Consider the following 14371-nt stretch of genomic DNA (forward strand, 5'->3'; position numbering starts at 1 on the left):
CTTTTTCCCTGGAAATCAGTTTTGTAGTAGAGAGCTAATTTTATTTAATCCTTATTAATGTAAATTTAAGGTACACATTACAACTAAAATAAATGATCAACCACATCTAGAGAGTATAATAATGTGTACTGTATATAAAAATGCAAACATATTTTAAGTAGTTTAGAACTTAACATCTATTAATTGTTCAAGTGTATAAAATGTAACTTTAATCAAGCATTGAGCTTTAATTTAATTTACAGTATGATGTTCATACTCAGAGGAAAACATATTGCTCATGTGTTAACGTTATCAAATCAATCTCTGTAATTGACTCGCTGACCTCTTGGAAATTAACCAGTTTACAGTAAATGAGCATCAACTCTGTACAAATGAGGGTTTTGCCAATGTCTCTATAATCATGATGATTATAAAACACAGCTTCAGCAGGAAATAATTGTAACAGCAAAGGTGAAAATGTAATTTGTCTGAGTATGGACACATTTTATACAATTTCTTGTCAGTTTCTTTCAAATTAAATAGGTTGTCACAGGTCATTCTTGTATAATTAGGCAAATATAACTTCATGAATACTTAACATAATGTATAAACATGTCATAGCCTCAACGTAAGTTATCCCACTAGTCTAGATACTATATTATTGAACATAGCACATCAGTTTCCAAGTTGATAAAGTACTAAAGTAGAGCACATAATACAAAGAAACAATAATTTATACTTTGAATTTACCTTGTTCATTAGGATGAGCTATTTTAGAGGTCAATGATCGTAGAACAGTTACAGTGTATCCACTTGGAGCATGTAATACACCACCTAAAAAATATGAAAAAATCAAATTTTGAGCTGTACAATCACTTAACTACAAATATATAAATAAGAACATACATAAACAATTTTACCAGCCCTTGATACAATTTGCCATTACTAGTAGTACAGATTATCATTGGATTCCTGACAAACAAACAAATATGGCCAACCACTCCCCAATTGTCTAGAGCCTATGCAATAAAAGTAGGTGATATGCACCTTTCTGTAGGTCATACCTCATCTTTCAGAATGTCCAAGGGACTATTGAGTACAGCCACCTACCCAGATTCTGTCTCTCTTCTTTTTGTGAAGTGGACAAAGCTCTAATAATTACACTTGCATCATCATGGCCTCCACATTTGCCCTTCCATGAGGTCCAAAAAGTAGGTTAGTATGACTCAGTTTAGAGAATCTAGCCTATAAAGCCTATCTGGAAGGTCAAGACAATAACATGCTGATAAGTCACGGAGATATACGTGAGCTCCTATTGTGATAGGATTTCTTGAATATTTCCAATATCTTTGTTATTACAGTACAGGAGTGTACTGGCGGTTAACCTTTCCTCCTCATTTGTGCCTTCCTGATCTGTTAAAGTAAGTGGCATACCTCTTACTACTTTTTTAGTGGTTAATTTAAGGGGGGTTTAGATGTTATTCTGAATATAGTCTATTTTAGTCAATTAAATTTAGTCTGTGAGATCCTTTTAAATGTGTCCCATTTAGTATATATGATTAACCAAATTTAACAAGTTACAGAAGAGATTTCTTTTATACAAGGTCATATTTTCCTTTTAATAGCTGGAATGATCATCAACTCAGCAATATTCATGATTGAGAAACAATGATACATTGTCACGAAGCTGATGTCAGCACAAAAGCTCAAGAGAGAAGCTGAAAGAATGATTACAGCCTTAAAAAGCACTGTGTTTAAAATTTACTGGCATAAATTCACACACCATTAACCAGCCTTAATATAGTAAAAAAGAGGTAATAAAAATTTAATATTTGACATCACCGAACATCAGAAAGCTATTATGACTTTATTACAATAGTATATTATAATAATAAATTAGAGTCCCAGGTCTTTGGGAAGACACACAACACAGCAGTCAAAGTACATGTTTATGGGGTACACTAGAGGACTTACTATTCAGCTTATCATATACTGTATGTTTATACAAAATGCAGTAGGTTTAGTGAACTATTTTTTTTAACTAATTCCAAAATCCTTCTTCTCATACTTAGATTCATATTGAGCAGAATCATAACCAGTCTGTTTCAATTACAGACATTATGTAAGCCCACAAGGTGTTCTCCCACATACAATTTGAATGCACCATGTTCCAATTATTTTCCAATTTAAATACAAATAGTAGACAATCTGTTACTTTGCTTAACTGCAATTAGCAAGCACTTGGGTCTTGTCTGCATTTTTTTCAATGGTCAAAAATTAGCTCACAGAATAAGCTTGATTTGAAAAGTTTACATATTAAGTATGAAACTGTGACAATAAGTTGTTCTAAACTTCATATCATCATGAGGTTGCCATAAGGTCATATTTATTTTTTAGTCCTTTTGGACCTAATAAAGAGAACTGTTAAAAAACTGCAAACAAATCAACAATTCTAAAAAACATAGCATAATTGCCTTTCCTGAAGTCTGTGTGCATGCACAAAGTAATTATATTTTTGTAAACAGACTAATACAAAAGTACTAAATCGAAAAACACAAAAGAGCAGTTGTTTGCACTGCACTTGTGTCTGCTCATTGTAAATTACATCTATTGTTTGCACCTAATAGAAGTATCATTTATATGTTTAAAACATTTATTGCACTGTATGTAACAAATATTAGTTCTTACTTAGAAATATCATCCATTTGGTTGTTGAAAATGCCATCAACAGAAATGAAATGGTTCTCATGATCACTCCAATGTTGGCAAGGCAAGTCTCTTTCACATGTCTTAAAAGCCAATGAAAACTGCAAAGTAAACATATTCCCTGCAAAAAGAAAATTCAAAAATGTTGTATTTTTTTACCTGCAATCCATATGTACAAAATGCATAATAACTTTCTAACCATTTACAATTTATATTGTTAAAATCCAGAGATTTTGGCTTACATAGATATTTCAATAGGTTCAATATTCTTTTATCTTCTTATATTGTTGAGATTAGAGAAATTGTACACAAGTACAGTATCCCGTTAGCATTATTATCTTAACAGTAATTTTCACAACCCCAAGATTATCCAGTACAATGAAAAAAAAAATTGCCCATTTCTGTTTCTTTTTTATTGTTTCTTAAACATTAAATTTCTTGTATACAGTTCAGAATTCTGCAAAACTCAAGATTTCATACATACTGATTTTACAAATTTTATTTTTTACAATGTAATATGATTCCTTCACAAATAGCAGTTTGGTACTCCTTAATTGTGGACTACAGTATGTAGAATGTTTTCAAGAGCACAACGCGCTGTGGAACACATGCCACCAGAAATGCATGACAGTAGATACTGGATGGAGGAGTCAGTTCCTCAAGCATCCACTAACCATCCATACTAACCTGGTGAGTGCACTCTAAATTTTGATCTTTGGTTGGACTATATATATATATATATATATATAAATAATATCCAACTCCAAGTGGAAATAGACCAGCATACCTCTTAATATGCAAAAAATACTTATTTAATATCCATGAAGTAATAGGGGAAACAAGCCATCCTATAAATCAGACATAAATGCAGTCATCAGTACTTATCATGATCCATGATGATTACATTAACAAACGTGTGAGAAAGCTCCGACAGCTGTTTCGTCATACCATCCTCAGGAGACTGCCACCACAATAACCCACAAAATATGTTTAAATACCCCCTAAATAACAGAACTGTGCTCACCTGTGTGTAACATGTGGCTCCATGTGTATGCCCCTGGCGCAACCGGAACTCCCGCCAAGCGGGCGGTGCAACACTTCAGTCACATCACGCCACTCAGCATAGCAGCAAGAGGAACCAAAGTGAAGCACTGCATCCGCGCGGAAGGAACCAAGGTTTCCGGTGCTCCCGAGAGGTAACCATGGAGATGCAACATCACCGGAAGTGACGTCGTGCAAAACTAAGTGACCAAAACAAACAACAAAATAAACAAATACATCGGCCTCACTTATGGCACCTAAAGTGATACCGCGTTGCCTAGAAATGAATAATAATAATAATAAATGAGACAAAGAAAATTAAAAAATCCAAGAAACTTAGCATCAACGCAATAAACATCTAAAAATATTGTCAAATTGACATAATATGATACATATAAAAAAATGTGGCATTATTAACAAAAAAAGCTAAATATATGGCTATGGATGCTAAAATAATCTAGTCACAAAACTACTCTTTTTTACAAAAATCATGTTTATTAAAAATTCCACTAAATCAATATAGTTCCTACTCTAATAACAGTTATGTACCCAGATGTCAAACAGGTAATGGAACCAAGCTGTGATAGCATAATAACTTTAATATTGCAGAATGATTTATGAAAAAAGATAAGCAGATCAAGAACTGGATCAGTTGAATATAATACAAAGCAAAATCTTTTTGTTGCATACTAGTAGCGAGCTATGTCGACTGTGACAATTAACGCAAAAATGGGGAAAAAGAGAATTCCTCATTCAGGCCATGAGGACTCATGGTACTTAGAAGATTAATCCATCTATACTCTTTCTGCAGTAATAGTTTATGTCTATCACCTCCCCTCCTAAATGGTGGTACGTGGTCAATTGGCATAAATGAAAAGTCTTTAATGGTATGTCCACATGTAGTGAAATGCTTAGCCACTGGTGGTGTTAAAGACTCCAGCTTGACACTTGCTTTTTTGATAGATCTATGCATTGATATACGTTCTTCTACCATTCTAATGGTTTTCCCAATGTACAATTTATTGCATGGGCATAAGATAACATAGATTATGAACTTGGTTTCACAATTCATTCGATGCTTTAGATTGAATACTGTGCCCTTCGTAGGAAGTATAAAGGAGGGACCAGTTTTCATGTACTGACAATTCGTACCACCAGTACATTTAAATGCTCCTTTATTCTGTGTAAGCCAACTTGCCTTAGCTGAAGTTGTATTAGAGCCCGAGCTTACATCAGAAAAAACAATTTGGTCCCTGAAATTTGGGCTCCTTTTATAACAAAAAAGCGGTGTATGTTTACAGAACTCTCTGAGTATTGGATCAGTTTGAATAATATGCCAGTGTCTGAGGATGGCTTGTTTAATACCCCTAGATGCAACAGAGTAGGTATTTGAAAAAATCAACTGCTCATCCTCCACGTTGATACGTTATTTAGGCACAAGCAGATCTGGTCTATCCAGATTTTTGTATCTTCGTATGGCATTATACACTTCTTTATGTGCATGACAGAAAACCTGTCATGCAAGTTTGAAATATATTTGGAGTTCAATCTCCTAAAATCCCGGAGTGCCACAGATTTCTTTCCCATATTATATATATATATATATAAAAATTTATATTTTTTGACATTCTGGGGTATTTTGCTTGGTAGAGTGTGCTAAAATAAGGGTCACCACACAGCTAGTCCTGGTTTGAACAAATAAATTATGCTTTGCTGTTTGTCAGCAAACATACAACAGAAAATAACAAGCAAACTAGCCCCCACATAGGGAATTATATCACTTTTTCACTCCTAACTCACGAGGGCAGATAGATTGCGGACAACAAAAAGTCCTGACTGCTTCTTGCAGGTTTGGCTCACTGGCCTCCTGGCCTGACTTGGCTTGGCTGCCACAGCCCCACCTTGGCTGTATTCTCTGGAGCTGCCCATAGGTACTGTATTGGGCACACCATTTTTAAACTTGTGTGGGAGGATCCCTTCATCACAGTTACATAATCAGTGGCACCTACCACATATCCCTCACCCCAGCTCACAACCCCTGGGTTGTCTGACTTGTAATAAGGCATTTTCATGGTGAAGTCTCTCTTTGCGCTTCTCATCAGGGCCTTTCCCCACATTTAAATATATCATACAGACTAGTCTGACATTTGGTGGTCTCATCATTCAAGTTCCTGTTTCTTTTTTTCCTGACCTTATGGAACTTTATCTGTTTATGTGAATTGCCTAGCAGTTGCTTGATTGTGCTTTTAAACATCTTAATAATTTTCTTCACTTTAACACATTTCAGATAAAGCCCCAGAGGATGCAGCATTGAATCAACTGTGTGACCATTGTACATCTGAGTAACCTTCATGATACTCTGGATGTTTGCTTAAATCATGCAGCAGGGGCCAGTGAAGCTGCATCCATGGAGGCAGCCACTGGCTTCAACACGCCTAGAAAATGGGGCTGACAAGCCAATTTCTGCAATGCTTCCTGTCACTGCCCCCAAATGCCAGCAGCATGTCAAACATGCTGCACCCTTTTGGGCACTGCAGGCAACATTGCAGCCCTAAATCTTCACATGCACAGTGCAGGTTTTGCACAGACCTAAAAACATTGTGATTAGAGTAAACATCAGATTTACGTACATCTCTGAATTAGGCTCACAATGCTGATGCTCATGAAGTTAAGCAATTAATTGCAACTACACATGTGTTAAAAAATAATTTTTACTCATATGGCGAATGTATTACACAGAGTATATGCACAAAGGTGCTATTGTGATTGAGACATAGGGGAATATTTACTAAAGTGTGTGTGTTTAGAAGTGGAAATGTTGCCCATAGCAACCAATCAGATTTTACTTAACATTTAACTAGCATTTTCTCGAAGATAATAGCTAGAATCTTATTGGTTGCTTTGGTCAACATCTCCACTTCTGAAATCTCCCACTTTAGTAAATATACCCCATGGTATCATAAATGTTGTGAAAAAGTGTTGGGCATTTCTGAGTGGTGACTGGAAGGTGGCTAGAAATGCATGCAAAAGTGGTCTGTGTTATAGGAGTGTCGCAGAGGTACAGTGAGAGCAGCTGCGTACATAGATACACAGATGCAGATTTGGGAGGACATAATCAGATGGAGAAAATGCACCTGCAGTAGTGCTGGTGCAAGTTTTGTTGGTGTGTCCGTTGATGGGGTCTAAGGATGCACCATGTGGTGTTACTGCATGTACAGATGAAGAAAGTGTTTTTTTTAGCCCTTGCACATTTGGCTGCATGGATGTACACAAGGGATGGAGTCTGTAGCAACAATTTGCAAGTCACAGATGGGAGACCACCAATAGATGCTTCTGCATCCGATTCAGAGCTAGTCCCAATGGGGGCGATTCATTTCGCAGCAAGGTGAATAGCGCTGGGAAGTTAGTCCCAAGCTATTCAATTTACCTCACTGTTAAGTCTGACTATAAGAACCTACGTCAGAGAATGCTGGTTCTTGTGACTTAACCTGGGTGTTTTGTCACAAGAAAACCGGCATTCTCCAACTAAAGTGCAAGCCGCGAGGTTGTTAGCACCACGCTAAACCAGAAAGCATTCTCGCGTATGGCACCTTTGTTGATTTTCTGCTTGCATCCTCAGGAGGTAAGTGTGTCACAAATATAAGCTATCCCTTACCCTTTTTGACTTTCCACTGACCTACACTTTTTGTTCCTCTCTGATAACCACTACTTGCTCTCCACTCTCAGACTTCTCTTGTACTGATCCTTTTCTGCAGACTCCTACCCCGCCTGTTAGGACTCTTCTAAAAACTTTGTTTCCTTCAAGAACTCTACCAAAACCCTCAATCACTTTTTATTTTGTAAGATTTGTAACTGTGACTATCCCCAGCTGCAGAGCTCAATGACACCTTACAAATGATGCTGATTATTTGAAGAGTATTAGTGACAAATTCATAATGCATACAATATACAGTAGGTTAAAAATTTGTAAAGATTGTGCAAAAAATAAAAAAATGGTTTGTAAGGTTGCTTGTCAAGATTATACCCAAATTGGGAACAAGAAAATAATATTGTGGTCTTGATGCCACCCAAAGAAAGATGGTGTGTGTAAGATGTGAAATCACTGTTTTAAGTGTAGAATGCTGTATAAGTACAAGGTTTACATGAGTTCACTTAACATATTTTCATTTTCTGTTTATGGTAAGGAAAAATGTAGATAAACACATTAACTATACAAAACCATGTATATATATATATATATATATATATATATATATATATTCACGCAGCCTTGGTTATTATTTGAGAACTTTTTTTCTTTTTGGCCATTCTTTCATCAAAATTAGGACACTCAAGAAACTGATGACCACCTTCACTCCCATTGAATATATCATATTTTGTTTATGTTCATTTCTCTATCTCAGGTGGAGTATCAGTAATTAGGTGGCAGCTCTCCTTCAAAACATGTCTCTTCCCATTAGGCTTCAGAGTCTCTATAATTATGAACAAACATGAGGTTGCACAATGGTAAGATAATAAATAAAAGCAAAACTTTAATAGTAGCAAATATGTACATCTACATTTCCAAATACAAATATTTCACCAGATCATGGATCCACGGAATCTAAATAATATTGATTTCTTCTGGCTTCTGCTTTCTCCTCTACCCAATTAGACCTAGTCACTTCCTGGTCATCTCCGAACGCATTTAGTTTTCCAACTTCATTATAAATATATTATAGACAGGTGAAGTAAATAACATTGATTATCTCTTTGCAATGGCACCAAGAAGTTCAATATATTAGGCAGCAAGTGAATAGTTTGTTCTTGAAGTTGATGTTTTGGAAGCAGGAAATGTGGGTATGTGTAAGGATCTGAGTGACTTCGACGGCCATAATTGTGATGGCTAGATGACTGGGTTAGGCCATCTCAGAAATGTCAGGTCTTGTATGGTGTTCCCAGAATGCAGTAGTTATTGCCTACCAAAAGTGTCCAAGCAAGGACAACCAGTGAACAGGTTGACAGGGTCATGGGTGTGTAAAGCTCATTGATGCACATGGGGAGCAAAGGATAGAACATCTGGTCAGATCCCACAGAAGAGCAACTGTAGCACAAATTGCTGGAAATGTTAATGTTGGCTATGATAGAAAGGTGCCAAAACACAAAGTACATTGCAGCTTGCAGCATATGGGGCTGCATAGCTGCAGACCAGTCAGAGTGCCCAACTGACCCCTGTCCAGTGCCAAAAGTACCTACAATAGGCACATGAGCATCAGAACTGAACCATGGAGCAATGGAAGAAGGTGGCCTTGTCTCATAAATCACGTTTCTTTTTATAGCATGTGGAAGGCTGTGTACATGTGTGCCGATTACCTTAAGAAGAGATGGCAATTTAGGAAGCACTAAGGGAAGAAGGCAATGTCAGGGTTCAGCCTAGGATCGGCCTCTCTCACCTCCTTGACGGCTTCCCCTGACTTCCTTGCGGTCAGAGGTCTGGTGCAGTGATGGATGTGGGGCTGAGTATTCTGCCTTAGGTGCTTTTTGCGAGCTTCCACGTTCAGCTTTGTGTGCTGGGGATCGGAGTTCCCATCATGGGCGCCGCCATGACAGTTCCTCTCATGTGACAGTACTCCTAACCTATGGTAGCATGATTTCAGTCAGCTGATGCTGTGCTCCAGTAATCTGCTACCCCAGGGTATAAATCCGCCTCCAGAACTCCAGGAAGTTGCTGTTCAACGTCTTCTCTGTTCCAGTGATACCAGCGTTGCCCTGTGCTAATCTTTCAGAGAGTTACCTCAGCCTGTTCACAGTTCTCCAGTTTCCAGTATTAGCTTCCAAGCTATTCATAGTCTGAGAGTAGTTCTCTCCAAGTATCCAGACTGTTTTGTTTTCTATGTCTGTGTGTCTTTGTATATGTGCTGCTAGTATTGCAGCTTCCTTGTGTCACTGAGGTGTCAGATTACCAGGAATTAATTAATTAGCTCACAGCTGGACCTCCCAGCACATGTCTGTGTCAATCTGCCCTGTGTCTTGTCAGTGCAAATCTGCACTTGCATTTAGCACTCTCCTAGCGTATGCCTGACTTCTCTTTGCATCTTGTCTGTGCAGCCAGCACCTACATTTATAGTACCCCAGTATATGTCTGTTTTCTTTGCTCAGTGTCTTGTCTCTGCCAATCATTTCCAGCATTCCCATATATTCCCTGATCCACTCTGCTCTTGTCTGTGCAATCTCCAGTATATGTCTGTGTTCTTTGCTCAGTGTCTTGTCTCTGGTAATCAGCTCCAAACATTTCCAGCATTCCCATATATTCCCTGAGTCCACTCTGCTCTTGCCTTTGCAATCCCCAGTATATGTCAGTGTTTTTCTGCATATTTAACTGTTTCCAGTCCATGCCTGTGTTATAGCATTCAGTTTCATTTCCAGAGTTCATTCATTCCATTCACCTCCAGTGCTATTGCATTCATTATAGTTTCCGGTCTTCTGCCATTCCCAGGTACCTGTCCAGAGGGCCGTGACCTGCTCACTTGGTGCAGCTGAAAACCAAATCACAATTGGAGGGGTCACTGGAGAAAACCACCAAGTGAGTTAGACTCCACGCCTATGGGCATGTCTAGCCAAACCTGAGTTTGGGCGCAACTAGGAGACCTAGTCTAGTCACCCGAACCCCTCAGCTCAACGTCCTCCATAGAGGAATTCTTGCACTGGATCGTGACAGGCAAGCTGATGGAGGCAATTTGATGCTCTAGGCAATATTCTGCCGGGAAACCTTGGGTTCTGGCATTCATGTGGATTTTACTTTGACATGTACCAGCTAACTAAACATAGTTGCAGACCAAGTACACCCCTTCATGGCAATGGTATTTGATGATTGCAGAGGCCTGTTTCAGTAGGATAATGCTTCCTGCCACACTGCAAATATGTTTAGGAATGGCTTGAGAAACATGACAAAGAGTTCAAGGTGTTGATACTGCTTCCAAATTCCCTAGATCTCAATTTGATCCAGCCATGGAGACCCCCACCTTGCAACTTCCATGACTTAAAGGATCTGCTGCTAATCTCTTGGTGCCAGATACCATAGGACACCTTCAGAGGTCTTGTGGAGTTCATTGCTCAATGAGTCAGAGCTGTTTTGATGGCACAAGGGGGAGCTACACAATATTAGGCAGGTGGTTTAAATGTTGTGGCTCATTTATCTACTGTATATAGACACATCCACCTACCTGTATGTAGTTTACTGAACCCTTTATAATATGCTCTTTTGTGGAAACATGGTTAGCATTGTTCGCATTAACCACAAAATAATAATTTTGTCAGCAGTTCCCATTTTACTTCAACGGTGGATGGATAATGTGCTGAGTTGGCAATGTTTGTAACAGAATATCAGGACAGAAAAGGCATTCCCATATCAGGTGCACGCAGGTGGATCTATTCCTTATGCTGTACCTTACTATTTACTCAAGACTCCGAAAGAGTTGTCTAATACATACCTAGCCATTTTCTATATAGCATATTCAATAACGCACAGATTGAAGTTTATAGAACAATTTCTCAATGCCTCTGCCAGGAGTCATAAAAATTAATGCGTATGTGTTTGTTTTCTAAACACTTTTGAAAGGAATTACCAGAGAAAGACCATAAGTAATCTCATTTCCTGAGCACAAAAAATGTTAAAATAAGTTATTGAGTTAGTTATTGATTTTAATGAAACTCTCTTTATTACTAACTCACTAACTAGAACAAACTCAGTTGCAAATGATTTAAAAGCATAATTTAAGGACAGGGTCTGCACTATTATAATAGACATTGTCTGATATAAATCCTTGAAGAATTGTACAGCATTTCTTTTATGAAATCACGCATGCGCAGTGCCTTAAATGGAATGAAATTCTTTTAAATAGTCAATATCTGTAAACAGAACACTGAAATAAGTAAAAGACATAAAGTCCCATGAATGCACTTGACTAGACAATGTCCCAGAGGTAATAATTAGATGTTAGTTGGAATTGAGAATAAAGATTTTTGAAAGGGACAATAAAAACAAAAAAAGAAGTCAATAAAGTTGAGCTCTTTGTTGAGCACCAAGTTTTAAATTTAAATGGTGCAAATAGAAGAAGAGAAATAAACTTTACTTATATAAAATATGCAACATAACATCACTTTACTAAGGGGAGCAAAAACAAGATTTATATTCGCAGGGCAAGATTAATTGGTGGAGAATCAATATTTTTGGAGGCTTTGCAAAAGGATGTAAAGCCTTAATTTATATATTTAGGGACTAATTATAAGTTGAGAGCAAATAAAAAAGAAATCATCAACTTTGCATCTTGCATCTGGACAAATCATGTTACAATACAAGGGGTGCAATACTAGGAGAACAGTACAATGCACAGGGTGCTAAGACACATACCTCACAACTATAAATCTCTCTGCACATTTTGAATCTGCCTCACTTGCAGTGTAACATGGTTTTGTCAAGGTGTAAATCTGCTCCTATTATTGTTTTGCTCCCAACTCTGAATAAGCTCCTCAATGGAATGCATTGTGCACCTTCCAGGTACATTGGGATTTGGTGCCTATACTATGGTTTTTTCCTCTCTAAACAAATGTTTAATTCGTAGAGAGAGTGAGTGGGCAAGACCTTTGATTTTCACTTGTGTACCATCTAGACAAAGTGGTGGAACCCCAAGTTGATTTCCAGTAGTATGTACAGTACTGAGACTTGTAAGTGATGTACAGACAGTGGGAAATTCTCCACTTGTAGTGCATGAGGAAAGAGAACAGCAATATTCAACTGCACAGCTAACAAATAACATGGCAAATATTACAGCCACAGTGGATGAGATTACCCTCCCCAACATTTTCCAGGAGATCAGTGGCTGGGAACAGGGAGGAAGAGGGGATGGCTTGGATTTATATTCACTGTATGTATATATATATATATATATATATATATATATATATATATAGTAGTAATGTCTTTAGGAGCTTTGATCTTGAAATATAGCAATCATCTCTTTTCTTCTTTAAATGTTATTGACCCAAAACATCTTAAATACATTGAATACAAACACACACATATTATATATAAATTCATTACTGGTATGCAAATGCCAGAGTCCCCTTTCTACTCATTGTTATGAGAGCTATTCTTGTCTCCTACCGCACCTCACAGAAACTCAAACATATTGTATGCGACTAAGTGCCACATTGTGTCACAATGGAAATCCCCCCCATCTGTTGCCCATGATGAGCTTGAAATGGTCTGCTTATAGAATGGAGAGAATGACATCAGAATTACATGACACTACAGACCAATTTATGAAAGTCTGCAACCACATGAACCAGTCATCTTGAACATCCTCTGAATACCAAATAGTTCCTTTGCCTTTTGACAACAATATATTAATCATGGGGGTATGTGCCGACTAGATTTCTCCCCACACACTTTCTTCCCCTTTTCTCCCTCCCTACCCTTATATTCCTTATCTATTATATTACATTCTTTCTTTTGTATCAAAACATGCCTGATCCTTATGGTTCTTGATAGGATTACTAATATTCTTTTGTGATGTTGACATATTTATTTAGCTAGTCTTTTAACTACTAGATCATCCAGGTGATCTTTCATTATTGAAATGTTTAATTTTTTTTTAATTTTTGACCATTTCATATATTTAACTATGCCATTGTTATTGATTACAGTTTATATATCTGTATTTTGCTAAAACTTGAAAACTTTTAATAATACAGATTTAAAATAAAATAAAAAATTCCATTCTTTTTATACAACTGCATTATAAAGGTACATTCTCTTGGTGTGGTGGCAGATAAACTGAACAACAGTAGCTTTACTCCTGTCCTGGTGTCAAAAATGCAACCAATCACAGATCAGTTGATAGACGAGCAGGAGCAGCAACCCAGTAGTAGTGCTGCAGCTGCTACCAGTCCTAGTGCCTCAACATCTACTAATGGTGGTCAATAGGTGGTCCAAGTAAGCTTAATTTTGAATACATTTTTTCTTTAGTATAACATTTACCAGGCATTTTGATAAATGAATCAGTAATGAAAACACAAAAGAAATATTATTTTACTTATTAATCTTACTTGCGAATATTTCATTTAAAATAATCCTCATTAAGCAGAATGCCTGCAAATGGTAAGTTTTCACAGATAGTGAATCAAATCACTTAGTCAATAAAAGCTTTACATTGCTTCCACTAAATAGTACTCCACCTCAATTTACCTATGCTGGCCTCAAGCCTCTGACCTAGTATTTGATTAATGAGAACATTCTATAGCTTCCTATAGTTTATATTAAGCTGCCATCCTGTCTGCATCTGCAGTGTGACTATATTTCCTAGATGTGTTATATTCTTTTTAAATGCCATGTGTTTGTGCCGCTGCTCTGTCACTTACTGTAGTTTAGCCACTCAGCTCACTGAAGCCTTAATTTAATGTTATTGAAGTTAATAATACTGTAAGAACAAAATCAGTCCCAAATTACATGATTTCAGCTGTTTTTATAAATGTTTGCAGAACTCCAGATCCAACACCAAAACACTTGAGGGTGGATTATACTGTATGTATACTGTATAATACACACACTTATACAGGTTGGTTAAATGTACATTTGGAACATTTCTGTATGAGTTCTGTATGGTGC

At 37.2% G+C, this 14371-nt stretch overlaps 1 protein-coding gene across 6 annotated transcripts in view; it reads right to left on the minus strand.

Moving 5' to 3' along the window:
• Positions 1-14371, minus strand: part of LOC148522165 (proton-coupled folate transporter-like) — a 549361-nt gene that overhangs the window by 140359 nt on the left and 394631 nt on the right. For all 6 annotated transcript variants that reach the window (XM_088474522.1, XM_088474521.1, XM_088474518.1 and 3 more), the window contains 2 exons: positions 2668-2806; positions 730-813 (listed from right to left, as the gene is read on the minus strand). In XM_088474522.1, the coding sequence (XP_088330648.1) occupies positions 730-813; positions 2668-2806 (223 nt within the window). The remainder of the gene's footprint in view (positions 1-729; positions 814-2667; positions 2807-14371) is intronic.

The sequence above is a fragment of the Taudactylus pleione genome, unplaced genomic scaffold (assembly GCF_031769625.1).
Source record: "Taudactylus pleione unplaced genomic scaffold, aTauple2 ptg000154l, whole genome shotgun sequence".
Taxonomy (NCBI): Eukaryota; Metazoa; Chordata; class Amphibia; order Anura; family Myobatrachidae; genus Taudactylus; species Taudactylus pleione.